At 40.6% G+C, this 15,736-nt stretch overlaps 1 protein-coding gene across 1 annotated transcript; it reads left to right on the top strand.

Moving 5' to 3' along the window:
* Window positions 1-10,397: 10,397 nt before the first annotated feature.
* On the top strand, window positions 10,398-15,636 carry ddias (DNA damage-induced apoptosis suppressor). The gene is made up of 5 exons (XM_047362826.1): window positions 10,398-11,205; window positions 11,358-11,519; window positions 12,488-12,596; window positions 13,010-13,323; window positions 13,474-15,636. The coding sequence occupies exons 1-5, from the start codon at window positions 11,084-11,086 to the stop codon at window positions 15,038-15,040; spliced, it is 2,274 nt and encodes a 757-aa protein (XP_047218782.1). The 5' UTR covers window positions 10,398-11,083; the 3' UTR covers window positions 15,041-15,636.
* Window positions 15,637-15,736: the final 100 nt, after the last annotated feature.

Raw genomic sequence — 15,736 nt, 5'->3', positions numbered from 1 at the left:
AACCAACAAGGGCAGATATATTTAATTAGGTCAGCAAAGAGATTATTAGAAAAGGCCACAGAATCATACATTCATAACAATCCCCCTGTTGAGGTGGGAAAAACCCACCTCACATCAATCAATGTGTCTAGTGCATATGGACCTAAACAGGAATATGGCAGGCAGTTCCTTCCGTGCGTCGCGTAACTCCGGCCCCCCAAACGGAGTGCCATCTCTCCGGTTACTGCCTGCAGCCCTCAGTGTCTGCAATCCCTCTGTTTCCCATAGAACAGACCTATGCTGATGTGTGTCTGAAATTTAAATTATTAAAAGATCGCAAATAGATAATAATGCCCTGTTGAAAAATTTAAAACAAAAAAAAATAATAAAAACCATGGAAATGAGCAGGACAATGTGTATTAGTATATTGTAGACCCTAAATCGTAGACCCTGTTCAATTATCTATTGTAGTCGTCTGGTCCGGTCCCCCTCCAGGCTGCAGGAAAGGGTTGGTCATCCTCCTGGTGTGGTATCCTTGGCTCCCCATTCCTGGTTGGTCTTGGGCAAGGCCTGGTGTTGCATCCTCGGTTTATGGCTATGATTTAATTTGCTCCCATTTTCAGGCTGGCTCTGAACAATGGGTTTCGTCCATTTGATATTCTGGTAATCTCAAACCTCTGGTATCACTGGAATAATCGCACGATCAATACACCAAAGGATGAGAGCTTGAATACACATTGCACAACAGCATACACAACCTGCAATCAGCACAACCGTCAATGAGGTGAATATACTCACCAGTAGGTTTCCCCATTTTCCAAACCATGTCTCAAACATGTTTGTGAATTGTTCATCGATTCCTGAGTGCGATTTTAATTCAATGGATAGTGATTGCAATTCTTTTAGGCCCTTTGTTAGAGATCCATCAGGTGCTGTAATTGTTGGGGATAAAAGAACAACAAGCCTCTCCAAAAACACCACAAAACCTTCTTTTGCTAGGATCATTTCCAAAGCTATTCTATTTTGACAAGAAATAATTTCAACATCCTGTTTACACAGCCTTCAGCTGTCACTCCTGTTTTTCCATGGTGTCATTTAAAAGATTAGAATCACTTCTAACAGGAAGCAGTTTGTATTCTAGCAAAACTATCAAATACAATTCATTTTCTGAAAGGTTCCCCCTGTCGAAGTGGGCCAATCGGTGTCAGGACATCCTGGATTGAGAGGGAAACCAGGGCACATCTTTCCTATCCACTCAATAGGTAGTCACCCCCAAAGCAATTATTCCCCATAAATCAGTTCTGTTCTGCAGCAAGGAAACGTTCAAGGCCTTGTATCAAGTTAATTTACAGTCTAAGTTGCAAACATCACCATCCATAAATAAACTCAGACGCACATGGGAAGTTATAATTTCTATTCATGAAGTTATTTGAATTGATTAAATAGTTGAACACTCCTTAAACCCTTCATGTAATTTATTCCACAATTTCTCACATTCACAGAAGTAAACATTTGTTTGTTGATTATTCACACAGTTTTACTTTAGAAATCCTTCTCCCCTCTGTGATTCTTGATTTTACCAGGACATACTCCTTCAAGCTTTACTCAACAAATATAATTTGTATTGTTTATTTCTTTATCCCATTCCCTCTGTTGAAGTAACCCAGCCCACTCAAAAATGTATGAAACAGGTTCCACATAATTGTATTTTGTTAGTTGAAAGCAAAAAGATGAGTTAATCTACCTTTATGACGTTATGGTTACTTGAATAAATTAATTAATTCCACAAGCACACTTTTGATGTGTTAGCTGGAAATGAAATGTTAAGTCAAAAGATATCCAATTGAACCTATTCATATGTTCTTCATCAGGTGCTTTCTAAGTTCTCTGAGGTTTCCTTCAGAGGATGGCTCTCCCTTCCTGGAATATAATCTGCTTACCTTAGTTTTGCCCTCATTCAGAGTTCCATTTGTTTCTTCTTTTGGTTCTTTGGTTAGAGCCTCCTGTGTGTTATGAGACAAAAACTTCACAGCAGATTAAAATCTTTGAGCATAGTGTGTCAGTTGCTCTCTCTGTGAATCCAGACACACCCTGGCTGAAGAGAGGAGGTGAAAGGTCAGGGCAGGGTTCTTCCTGTCAGCCTGTTGCCTTAAAACTGTCACATTATCGTTCTGACAATGTTTTTCCCTTCCAGCTCATAAAAAAGTTTTCACACAACTGGTGCTGCCAATCCTAGAACATGCTGATGTGTCACAATGGGTTTTCTCTGTCTCCTCTGCCTCCCTGTCTCCACGTCACACCTGTTCCCTCTTTTCCTGATCATCTGCCCTATTGTTTCATGTTCACCTCGTCCCTATTTAGATCTGTCTTGTCCTTTGTTCGGCGCGGTGTCGTCATGTCTTTTTGTCACGTCTCGTTGATGCTTCTTTGGAGATACCCTTATATTGGATCCTGTTTTCTATGCCAGTGACTGGATTGTCTTGTCGCCCTGCACTCGCCTGCAATTAGCGGACTCTATTAAAGGAGTTTTTCCCACTGATCCCACTCTGCTTCCTCCGTACTTGTCTGCCTCTGGTCCACCACAAAAACCGTTATGACAAGATGTTAGTTATGGCCATGCCACAGAAACTAATCTTCATCCCCTCAAACTTTGAAATACTGCGTATTTAGAAATATTTATTCAAATTTAATTCAAAATATGGCCTGAGAAATGCTGATCAGTCATCTTTTTGTGTTTTACACCAAGAATTAGGAAAAATGAGATGTTTTGCATTTCAGTTTAAAGCTTCATCAGCTTGGAATACTTTGCCTCACTTACTTACTTGCTGTATCACTGCTATTCATATTTCCAAGTTGCCTTTACTTTATTGTAAAACATCTTGCTCTTGCTTTCAGTAAGAACGAAGGTTCATTTATTCTGGACTTAATCCTCACAGAGATTTGCACAGGAACTCTGCATCTGTATTTTCATTGTCCGCTGAGCCAACCCCTCCCTCCTACTTCCTTAATTCTAAAAGGGATTGCTCAATCCAGCTCTCCATCAAACGGGTCCGGACTTCCCTAAACCTGAGAGGTCTTACTAAATAGGTTTACTGAAAGTTCTGTTTAAGCTGGTGTCGGGAAATGACTCGCCTAGCCTCTGACAGCCTACATCCAAAAGTCTCACCCTTCTTCAACTGGAGGTCCGGGTGACCGAGTAGCCTTATTTTGTGCCTTGAAGTTAAGTGTATGTGCCATGCAATTGCTATGCTGATGGTTGTGAGAGTGTGTGTGTTTGTGTGTCCTTGAGAATGTTGTGGGTATTTCTGTGTGGTTTTTCATATTTGTTTCATTTGTATTACTGTTGTTTATCTTCTGTTCTGCAAGGACCCTATCAAAAACGAGATGGTACATCTCAAGGGGTTACCCTTGAAATGATCAGTTGTCAGTGCTGCCAATTATACCTTTTATTTCTTTCTATACATAATATGTGCCATGATAGGGTTAAATAAAGTCAAAATCAGGTCGAAGGACATTGGATCTTCACGGCAAATGTTTCTGTTTGGCCATGATAAAGCTGCTCTCTTGTAATCGTCTGGTTTCATAAAAATTTTTGTGGTATTCATCAGCAAGATTATAACAGCCTAGCCTTATTTAGATCTATCTATTATCATGAATCACTTAGGTAGTCAAAGTAGAACAAACCAGAGGATGAAAACAGACTCAACACACAGGATATAGACGGTAAGTGAGGTTTATTTCTAGGGTAGGCTTGCCTAGGAAACTAAGTTGGAGTAGTCCAGGAACCAGGGGAGGAGGCCGGAATCCAGGAATCCAAGGAGAGAGTGCGGGTGGTGAGTATATTTACAGTGCAGTCCTTAGGAGGGAATATTACCAGGTGCAGGCAGGCAGGTAGGCAGATAGGCAGATAGGCAGGTCGACAAGTAGACAGGCAGGTAGGTAAGTAGGTAGTCGGGCAGGTAGGCAGACATGCAGTCCACATAACAGAGGTTATGTTCCAGCAAAGGCCTGTACCAGCAGCTGCCTTAAGAAGCCCCGTGAGCTCATCAGGAGATGAGTTGCAGCTGCTGATAACAAGCTGCCAGAACCAACCAGGAGGAGAGGAGCTGAGATCCTACATCTATATTTTCTAATGCAGTAAGTCCTTATTATATTTAAGAATGGGGTCACTAGTTTTTATTAGTTGCTATTATTATAATAATGCTAAGTGCTAATTTCATTAGTTCTAGTGCTTGTTTTACTGTCTTTTCATAGCTCGATTGGTCTCTTTTTATGTATAGGATTCAAGAAGAGTATTGTGTTCATTAAATTGTGAATGTAAGTAAATCTCAACCATAGGTACCATTTTAAAAATCTGTTTCAATTACATTTGACTGTAACTGATACCTGTGGAAAAAGCTTACTCCTCATCCGTTTAGAAGGCTCAATGAAATTGATTAACACAAAAATGAAGGGCATGTTATGTCTTATACCCTTAGTTTGTCTTACCCAGTTTTATAAATACACCGCACAGTTTCAGTCAGCTATAAATTACACTTTGTAATTATTTCAAGTAACTAAAGTTTGTTTCAGTTAACTCAAGTTTTCTCCATTTCAGTTTTCAACATTTCTGTTAAGGTTCATTTCATCTTGTGTTAAATTTGAATCTAATTTGATCATTCTGAACCTGACTGGAAAGGTCCAAACATCTGTTAAAATCCTTTTGTTTCATCATAAAGAACTGACCTAATATTATTATGATACTGTTGAGGATCAGACCTGCTCTTGTAGTCTTTAATTATTATTGTGGCAACCCTTAGGTGGCAAATAGATAATATTTATTTAATAAATAACACTGAGCATTAGACAGTTTAAAATGTTTTTACCCTTCAAGCAGGCGGTCCATGGCCTAGTCAGGACTGCATCCCCAGTGTACCTTTTGGTTAAACTGTTTCCCCACACCTAAAAACTCAAAATTCCAATTAGTTTCATATCAGAAAACAATTTCAATTAAATGTACCCTGCCACATATACCCTAATTTTTAACTAACATGAAACAGACATTCATTTCACAAAAACAGACAGACAAAATGGACAGACATTGGCCACATAAAAGTTTGATTACCCTGTTTGTAAAAGAATTGTGAAAAATTGAAGACAGGTCTATGACCTTTCTTATGTTTATCAGTATTTTCAATACAGGTAGAACTATTGCTATCTTTATATGATTTTGGAAAAATTCTGGAAATTTTTTTGAGACAGAAGTTTGGCAATGATCATCAGAACATCAGACCTTTTATGGTCCCTCAAAGACTTTCTATAATGAAATCAGTCATTCCCATTCACACACATTCACACACTGACCACTTTTCCCCCATGACTGTCATGAATATCTGCTTGATGGTTTTTAATGATTTTGTTTTTATAATGTAAAGCACTTTGAATTGCCCTGCTGCTGAAATGTGCTATACAAATACATTTTTAGTTACTTCTCTGTCAGAGCAATTTCATTTGCAAAAGTTTGAATGTAGTTTTTTTTTTTTATATTCTTATAATACACATAATTACTCATAATCCTTTTTGTTTCCACTGGGTCTGTTTTGAATGCTTCAATTCTTTTTTATTCCACCAATAATCAATAAGGTTGTCTTAGTGGGTTCCACCTTAAAGGTATTGTTTGTCCGGTCCATCCAGTCACAAGTCAGTCAGAATCTTGGTCATTTGGTCTTGGGTCATTTAGTCTGTGCACATAATGTTTCATAGATCCAGCCTATGATCAGTCAGCAAAACTTCCACACAGGGTGATGTTATTTCTGCGGTAGATGAAGTTGTTAGTATCTCATGTATACTGACATATTCTGTTGCATTTGGAGAGGATCTCAGATTAAATAAACCTAGTTAGAGCTTCAATCCAGGTTAATTTTGTGTCTGCAGACTTTAGCCAACTTTTATTTTTGTATACATAGTTCTGTTAGCTCTCCATACTAACCCATGAAATGCTGGTTTGAAAACCTGCACCAATTAATGTTTTACTCCCTTTCATCTTTCAACTTCCCCTGGATCTTTATTGGAGAAAATGAGTGCCATCGTCAGATCTCATGATTTCAGGCACTCCCATGGTGTGATTTCCTTCTCTTTCCCTTTTTAGAAGGATCCTTTTCCTTCCGTTTTGCGTTCTGCTCCCATGTTAGTGAAATTAATCATTATTTGCTTCCATGGAGCACTATGGACAGGAACGCTGCCCAGTCCTGCTTTTAATGAAACCTTTTGATTAAACTAATTGCAGATTTCACACGGTTGCACAAAATATGTTGTGACATTTTTCAAATTATCCTTCACTTTATGGCTTTTGAGAAATAGGACCTGTTGCTTTGTACCAGCACAATGACTTCTGCTGTTTTGCTGCTTCCCCCTGTTGAGAGAGAAAAGGTTATCATATCTAAGGTTCTACTTCTAGAGAATCACATAAACCTCTGGTGGGACGGTTTTGGCCCGCGGGCCTCGAGTTTGCCACATGCATAGTCGGAAATCCTGGTTGGGCACGAAGAGGATGTGTCCCCCCCGTCATAAAGATGTCTCCCCCAATAATCATTGTAAATACAAAAACACTTTTTAAATGATAATATAGTAATATTTAATAAAAGCACAGCTGAAGTGATCCAAGTTAATTGTACGTAAAGAAAGTTTCCTAATTATTAAAAGATCACGACACCCCTATCCCACAAAGTAGTTTGGTCCACATGCACACTCTTTCTATGGCGCTGGCTGCTTCCAACGGGAGGGGCTACCGGCTGCTACTCTCGGCAGCTTCGTTTTCAGAGCGGGTCAGACTCGCTGGACGAGGAAACTGCATTAATGTGTTAAAGCCAGTTAGTCATGTATCACATCACTTGTTCAAAGAATGCAAGGTTATGTCTGAGCTACCGCACCCTGCTGGCGGTCAGACGCCTCGGAGCCCCTCCGGTCCTTGGAACCCCGGAACCAATCCCACACTCTATCTAAAGACTCTTAAATGAACGACTCTCATACAGTTTCCAACTTTTAGTTCTTTTAATCTAAACTAAGGCAGAGGAATGATTACAGAGATCAGTGCTGAGGCTCCCGTCTCGGACCGTTGACGTCCGTTAGAGGATGACGAAGAGCCTCGATAGAAGGTCACATCTAGTTTTTATATCTGGCACTCCAATGCAATGGATGTGCTCTCCCTCAGTGATTATCAGTAGACTTATGTGTCACCATTGTGGTGTCTATTTGTTAGATTGTGTAGTAGCGGGTGTCCATACTTGATCTAAGTGTGCTGTAGCTTTCTAATCAAACCAGTTATACCGGCTGCTCCACTATCAACCCCAGTGCCCCAGCTTCAGGTCATTTATGACAATCCTTGGGTCATCCTTGTACTGTATGTCTATGAGCATTCTTATCCTAGTGTAACAAAAGGGAAACATTAGAACTTATATTTTATTTCACTATAGTATAAATGGGAAAAACAGCTATGAGCATATTAATAAAGGTTATTCCTAACAGTTATAACATAAAAAGTGATATTTCTCCCGCTTTGTCCAAAACCAGCCTCTACTAGCCTAGCTTATGATGGTTAACAAGCTGAAACAGTATGTAAGTAGCAGCACTGACAGGACACATGAGAAGAGAGCGAGGAGGGAAAAGAGATCACTTAGGACTGAGGACAGATTTTTCAAAAACCTCTGTCAGGATGTTATTGTCAGATAAAAATCTAATTCACATTTTTCATGGACTAAAGTGTAAATTAGAGCAGGATGCAAATAAATTCTGTTAGATGTAATCATAAAGATGGACCGTTGCTACCTTGCACCTAATACCATTGTTGACATTGCTGGTTGAGCATAAAAAACCTGTATAAGGGTAAAATATGGACTAATAAAGAGCAATGCTATAACTACAAATATTACTTTCAATAACATAATTTTAACATGCTAAAAAATTGCCAAGGAGCAGGAAAGAGAGAGGGAGGGAGCTCTTTTTTTTTATGTCCCCCCCAAGAATTACTCTCTGAAATTTTTCTGTTTAGTGTCTCTCCCAAAAATAAAATGGGATTTTCGCCCCTGGCCACATGCAGGGTAGAGTTACAATCTTTATCAGAGCTCTCAGAAGAGACAGGCTTCTGCTGTGTGCAGAAGTGTTATCTTTGTTTTCAGGCAGCTGCATGTCTGTGTCAAGTTTAATGCTGCAGTCACAGAGCTGAGAAGAGGATTGAACTTCTCTCAAAAGAGGAAAAATCAAAAAGGCACATAATAAGGGTCAAATATGGAATTATTTCTCTGTAAAATGAATTTTCTGCATGTGCTTTTCAACTGGCCTCAGCATTATGGCTATGTTAGTTAAAGGCTGATCTTGCTGTTCTCTGTTCTTTAATTTTCAATCTAGTCTGACACCATGCTTGAGTAGACTAGGTTTGTTTTGTGAGTTTTTAAACAGAAAGCGGGTGAGGCGCACAGTGAGTTATAAAGCTATTTTCTTCGCCTGTTGTTTTTGAATTGCAGTGCTGCTGTATGACAGTGGGTGAAAATGATTTACCTGTAAAATCTCCATGAATTTCCAAAACATTCCCACAACGTGCATGTATTTCCACCAGCTGTTAAGAGTCCAATTGTTTTGTGGTTTTAGCTGGATTTATGATTCGCTGTTTGCCGTTTTCCAGAAGTGCCTGCAAGGATGCTGGTGATCAGATCGGATCAGAAAAGCTTTATTGCCAAGTACGTTTTTGGACATACAAGGAATTTGTTTTGGCGTAGTCGGTGCAATACAATGCAAATTAAACAGTATAAACATATCTACAATAGATAGACTAAGTGAATGTCACTCCATACTTAAATTTGGATCAGTGGAAGTCCAGAAAAAGAGACGTGAGAGCCGAGCCTTGCAGCAAAAGCGTCTGTCTACCAGGTATTTCTGCCTACCTGATGAGATGACCGCGGTCTGTACTGAAGGCTCGGTCCCCCCGCCGCTGCTGTCTGGGTCCTCCTTGCAGGGTTGGTCCCGTTTGGAACCTGGACAGTCGGACGAGCCTCCACTGTTTACCGGGCCCCCCTCAGCCCATCTTAGGGATGAACCGAGAATGGAGTGTGAGTCCTGCTTTTATCTATGCCTGTTCTTAACCCTCCTAAGGGGTGTCATCCTCTTGTATCAGTTTATCCCTATGTGTTGCGTGATTTTAACAGTTCTATTTCATCCCTACTGACTGCCAGAGGCGGTGCTTCAAGCACTGAATGATAATTCTTGCGCATGCGCAGGTTGAGAAATTAATAACAACATGGTCACATGTGACCTACCGGTGGCTCACGTGAGTCTATATAGTCACATGACACCGGGAGCCCAGTCCCTTCCTTCTTCTCGTGCGCAGGTTGATGAATGCAGGTGTTGACTTGTGTTTGTCTGTTCCTCATTCCTCTTGCTGCTGGGAGCCTCGTGATCGTTGTGGTTGGTTCTGCCCTCCAGAGGCGGTGCAAGCTGCCTTTTCTTCCAGGGTTTCTGGTAAGTTTGTTCGGCTCACAGGTAGCGTTTTCTGCTCGTGCTGAGTCCATTCATTCATTTATACGTTTCTAAAGCGCTGACTTTCCAGTGGCATTTTCTGCTTCAGTCTCTCTGGGCGGATGGTGGCCGCAGCAAAACTTCCCCTCCTGAACAGGATGTTATTTCGGTTGCGGCCTCGGGCACCCTTTTTTGAGAGGCCTTTCCGGAATTGGGCTCCTGGACCTCGGGTTCGGACTCCGGTGCCTCTCAGGGATGTACGGGGGAACCGGTGTCTGCAGCTATTAAAACGGCTCTGGGCCGTTTGCAGCTGGACGTTCCCCTGGCCCAGCCTGCTCCATCTAGCGCCTTCTTTAGGCGTTGTGATGCCAAGGCCGCGTTTGCCGTTCCTCCCTCAGTGGAGTACATCCAGGAACTGCATGCTTGCTGGACGGACACAAGGGCCTTTTCCTGCCCGACAGCGGATGGCAGGGCCCTGGCTGCCATGCACGAGGTGCCCAAGTTCGGGTTGGGCTGCATGCCCCCTGTCTAGTCTGCCATTGCCTCCCTTATTGTTCCTTCCAATGAAGCGATTTGCTGTGTAGGGCCTACAACTCGGGTGCCTGGATGGGCCGCATCGGGAACTCACTCTCCCATCTACTATTGGGTCTCTCCTATTCCTTGGAGTCGGTTCCCTTGGACCAGCCGACTCAGGGCTTGTTGGATGCATCTCTGCAGGCCTTCACCCTCATGACGCGTGAGCTTGGACGCACGCTCTCTACGTGTATTCTGTAACTACGGTTCTATGAGTCCCGGATGACCGCCAGAGTGCTCGGTCCCTCGGGCTCGGCGTGCTCGAAGATTGTCGGGACTGGGCTCCCGGTGTCATGTGACTATATAGAGTCACGTGAGCCACCGGTAGGTCACATGTGACCATGTTGTTATTCATTTCTCAACCTGCGTAAGAATGATCATTCAGTGCTTGAAGCACCGCCTCTGGCGGTCATCCGGGATTCATAGAACCGTAGTTACAGTTGTAACTTTCGTTATGGCGTGTAAGCTGTGGCAGTGAGCGGTGCGGCAGATAAACAACAAGGGCAGATATATTTAATTAGGTCAGCAAAGAGATGATTAGAAAAGGCCACAGAATCATACATCCATAACAACTGTTTACTCATTATTTTACAATTTTATACAAAACAGTAGAAGGTAATAGAAAAAAAACCCCACAATGAATAATAAATACAATCTAATTTTCAAATGTGAACATTAGATACATAAAAAATAGTCCTAGTTTTATTAAGACCGGGATACATATTGGCTTTCCTTCCCTTATTTACTTAGGAAAACGTCATATTTATTCCAAAAGGTGGCAGTATTGCAGTCACGTAGTCTGTAAACCAAAAGTCGAAGAAGAATTTCCACCGAAAACAGCCAGTGGCGCTTTTCATTTGAAAACAGATCGAAAGAAATTCCGGGTGAAAATAAATTTCTTCGGGTTTGTGTTTTTTCTCTGTTGGTTCCCCATTTGCCGCAATTCTTTCTACCAGCTACAGCGTAGAAAAACCATCTCTCATGTTACCCGAGGAGCTAGCTAGATGTTAGCTTGTTCTGGTTTCTGTTTCTCCGGGTTGAGCTTATGTCTGTCAGGCGGGTTCTGGTGGGTTGTGCCGTGTTGTCTCTACAAGATGCCTGTGTGTTTTATCCCTGCTGCAAAGCCTGCTTCTCTCGGCTCGATGCTGAAGAAAGAGACGCTTTAAGGTAATAACACATGCAAAGACTTTAATAAGATTATGCTCTGGTTGAAAAGTGTTATTTTAGAGTAAATTCAACATGGATATTCTCATTAAATTAAAACTGAATTTCTCCTGCCCTGCAGACATTAAAACGGAGTCATGTGTGCTTTCTGTCAGGTATCGGTGCTCCAGGTGTGGTTACTGGTGTCTGAAGGATCAGGTGGACTACAGATACCGTCTCTCACTGCGGGTTGTCCGGGATACATCCATATTCGGTGTAACAGTGTTTGGAAACAGCTTGAACCCCTTTTTTGGCATCCATGCAAGTGGATTACAGAGGTGATTTATTTTTTAATGGCTTATTTTGTGTTCAAAGTCCATCCATCTTGTATAATCTTGCGGTCTGGTGAGATATTTGTTTTGCTTTATTAGTTCGTTCAGAGCTTATCCATTTAGATATTAACAGTATAAATATGTGTAACAAGTCACCAAAAAGAAAATAATACTTAACACAAAACTTAGATGAATACGTTTTATTATTTTGCATTTTCATAACTGATTAAATACCCTCTTATTAAATTACATCCCCTCTCTACTCAAGCTAAAATCTTGTCTGCAGGATGATATTTTAGTAATTTATTAGCTTTAGTGTCTAGGCCACTAAAAATTTACAAGTGTAGGCAATCACTGTCCTTTGCGTTTGCAGTGTTGCATATATTATTCAGATGACAGTAGTGGTTTGATCCATTGTGTATCTTATCTAATATATCATAATTAATTGGCAACATTTTTGTTAATTATTATAAACAAGCAAATGAAAAGAAGCCCATATTACCAAAATGAAATAATGGTTTGACAAATCTGCAGATCTTAAGTTCGTTGAGATAATTTTTTTCTGTTGGTTCCATGAAATAAATGCTGCGTTTATGTTTCAAAATATGATTGTACAACCTAATCTAATTGGCATAGTGGTCTATAGTGGCTAATTAATAATGGATGAGTTTTACTTATGTCTGTAAGGCTTTGGCTGTTGCTAATTTTAAGACTTAATTAGAACATATTGTTTATTGCAATGAAGATAATTATCATTATCTTCATTGCAATAAACGTCATGAAATATTTTGATAGCATTTTGTAGCCCATAGAGCTCATACCAAGTTGAAGGCCTCCTCGAACGTGGTTGAGCAGAGAGCAATGGAGATGAGTCAATAAGTGGTGCATAGTACACTAGTGCTTATTATGAGAAAGTTTGATGTGCTTGTTTGACTGCAGTTTTTTTTAAAATAATATTAACTGTAATGTTGTAGGTTAGTTGAAAATTTGGAGGGACCCCTAGGACCATCAGCACAGTCCACATTGTTGGTGAAGGCAGTTGAAGACTGTTTCCTTGGTAGACACTTCATCTTTGGTATAAAGGTAATGCATTTATGAATAGATGCCTTATATTATGTAATATTATGTAGTTTTTCATAGTGATAACTTTCACATTTGTTGAAAAAAAAAAAAAACAACGTACTGCTGAATCTTGGATTGTGTTATTTCTGCAGCCGTGGCTGGTTTTACAAGTTCTCCAGGAATTGAACTGAAACAAAACTGCCCAGTCTGCCAGGGTGAAGTGCTAGTTGTGTTTAACTCTAACCATAGCATTGATGCTGAAGTATGGACAAAATGAATTTCTTTTGTATTTGTATATTTTTATTTCTGTTGGATGTTTATTTAAATATTGATACAGGAATAAAAGCGAACCTGTATCCACTTGGATGGACGTAAAGGAAGTATTCTTAGGGTTTCTTTATCTCTGCTCTTATTCTGTCCATCTTTGTGTTTAGGTTAGCAGAACAGAAAGAGAACCTTGGCTTGAAAATCCTGATGGAAATGAATCCAGCAGGAGAGAGAGAGCCCAGTTTGTTGCCAGTCAGATGATCCTTCCCACAGCCTCAGGCTTGACTGGCTGCACGGTGCACAGTTATTATCAGCGTCTTCTTCAGAAAGCTTCAGAGCATGTAGCGGAGTCTTCTGACCCCAGCAAAACCTTTAGACCTCTCGCATCCCCCCTGCTGCTGATTTCTGGTCCTTCTCCGAACAGCACCTTTAGTGACGTCACTCTGTTTCCTTTTGGTCTTCTTTCCCAATCAATACTCCGGTAAGGAATTTGAGAAATCATGTTTTTCTATAACATCAATTCGACCTAATTTGTCTCAGCTGCTCTTTCATCCAGTTTTTCAAATAACAAAGGTGTTCCTTCATAAGCAACAGTGTGATGTCTAAAGAGCTGCTTTTATTTCCATCTCAGATCCCAACACCATGACCACTCATTTGCTCCCACCTCTGTATGGCAGCAGTCACTTGGACTTGTGACATCCTCAGCAGAGCAGGAGGAAATATGCAGTCAGGATGGTGGAAATCAGAGCTACAGTCTGGCCAAACACAGCACAACACCACATCCTGTGCAGAGAGTTTACCCGGAGAACCATCCAGGCACAGAGGAGAGAACCGTTCCTCTCCAGTTAGAGGGCAGTTTTCTCAGTAGTCCATCATCAACTGGGTATGAAAACTCCTCTTTTGGAAACAGCTTCCGTGTGAAAACTTGCTTTAGTCCATCCCAACCGAGGTGTAAAAGCTTAAGCGTCACTCCAAAGGAGCTTTCCAGCCCACAACAAACCAAAACATTTTTATCAAGCTCATTTGCTTGGGATGATTTGCCCTTCTCTGAGAGTCTCACAGCATTTTTGTGCGAACAAAACAAAGATTTTAATATTCTGGATAAATCAAAAAAATTTAATTTGCAGCATCAAAAACAAACAGCAATAACTTTTGTGGAAATCGCACACCTGTCAGCTGAACCAGCTTCTGCTTGTCAGAGTACTGTGGAGAAAATCTCCATAGATAAACTGCAAGCTATCACTAACACAGTTGCACCGGATGGACAGGATGAACATATTTTATCTGATCAAGACTGTAAGAACTGTGCTGAACACGTGAAGAGGTCTGAAGATGGAGAAATACAACTGGATGACAAAGCTTATTTCTTTCCTGAAAATCAAGAAGAACACAATGAAGTGGACGGCTACAACTGTTCTGCTGACTTATTTGGTGACTCTCTCATGATGGGGGTGCACACAGAAACACACACAACTCATGCTCAAACTGTGAGTTTGCCTTCAGATGCATGTTTCCAGTGTCCTGAGATGAATGATCAGCATCTAAAGAATGAAAACTCCAGTGTGTCACATTCAACGCCCCACAAACAGAAACTAAAAGGCATGTTGGGCATTAAAAGAGATAGTTTAGATCTACAAGACTTTGACTTTATTCCTCCTTCTCAGTCCACTCCCATTACAAAAGTAGGTGGAATGACACTATTACCCACAGTTACTTCCTGCAGAAATTTGAAAGATGAGTCCTCAAAAGAAAATTTAATGTGGAGCATGAGATCCAGCCGGTGTAGGAACAGAATCACTCCAGGAAGGAGATTCAGGAAACGTAAGAAAAATAAAGACGGAAATCCAGTTGGACAGCATGCCCTAAAAAGAGGAACATTAACAACCAGTCAGAAACATAATTCTACAGCGAGCGATGTGTCTGTTTGCGATTATGAGGTTTGTGAGGGAATAGTTGCTCCTACTCCTGCTTTTAAAATGCAGCCGAGTGTCTCGTTCAGAAAAAGATTGAAGACAGAAAACAGCTGCAGGGATTCAGGTTGTAACAGGAAAGGGTCTGGGGGAGATGGAGGGGATAAGACTTTGACAGTATTTCATGCTAATGACACAGTAGGTGAGAGATATCTTGATGCATCTGAGGACCATTGCCTCTCTGAAGCATCCAACTGGTCAAGGGATCTATTTTCAGATTCCATCTGATTGTACAAATCTGCAAAAAAAACCAAAAATCATTATGCATTAAGAATTTATGATCAGACTAGCTGCCTATGCCTCTTTTTTGCACTCTAACAATAATTAAATATTGAAATAAGACAAGTAAATATATTTCTTTTGCATTGCATAGACTGAAGATCAGCTCATATTTTTTAAAAATAAAAAAAAACTTGTGGATTCCTTACATTTTAGCATTATTCTCTCACATACCGTCTGTTAAGTTACAGTACGTTTAAAAGTTAATATGTGTTGCTTTTTTGTTGTTGAAATATTCTGAACTGCTCCATAAGTATTTTTTTTTTCAATTTGTATCTGTTAATCCCATCTTAATTAATGTCATATATTCCTTTAAACCTTTGCATATTGTTGCAATGCCTTTTTGATTAATTGCTGCTGAGATCGAGGAAATAGCAATTGAGTTGAGGGTTCAAATATGGAACGAAGGTCCTCAGTTAGATAACAGATGGGCATGTTGGACATCTGTCCATCACATGGCCACAGCCAACTAAACACGGTCACTGCTGAACTCTCTACTCTGATATAAATCACGCTGCTCCTTGGCACCGGTGAGGAGACCTGCTGTTCTGGGTTCCTTTTTATGTGTCTGTGTGTGTGTGTGTGTGTGTGTACGTGTGCAGGGTCAGTTATGTAGGGATGAGTGTGGACAATGTCATGCCAAAG

The sequence above is a fragment of the Girardinichthys multiradiatus genome, chromosome 4 (assembly GCF_021462225.1).
Source record: "Girardinichthys multiradiatus isolate DD_20200921_A chromosome 4, DD_fGirMul_XY1, whole genome shotgun sequence".
NCBI lineage: Eukaryota > Metazoa > Chordata > Actinopteri > Cyprinodontiformes > Goodeidae > Girardinichthys > Girardinichthys multiradiatus.
This window is presented reverse-complemented; position numbering and strand designations above follow the sequence as displayed.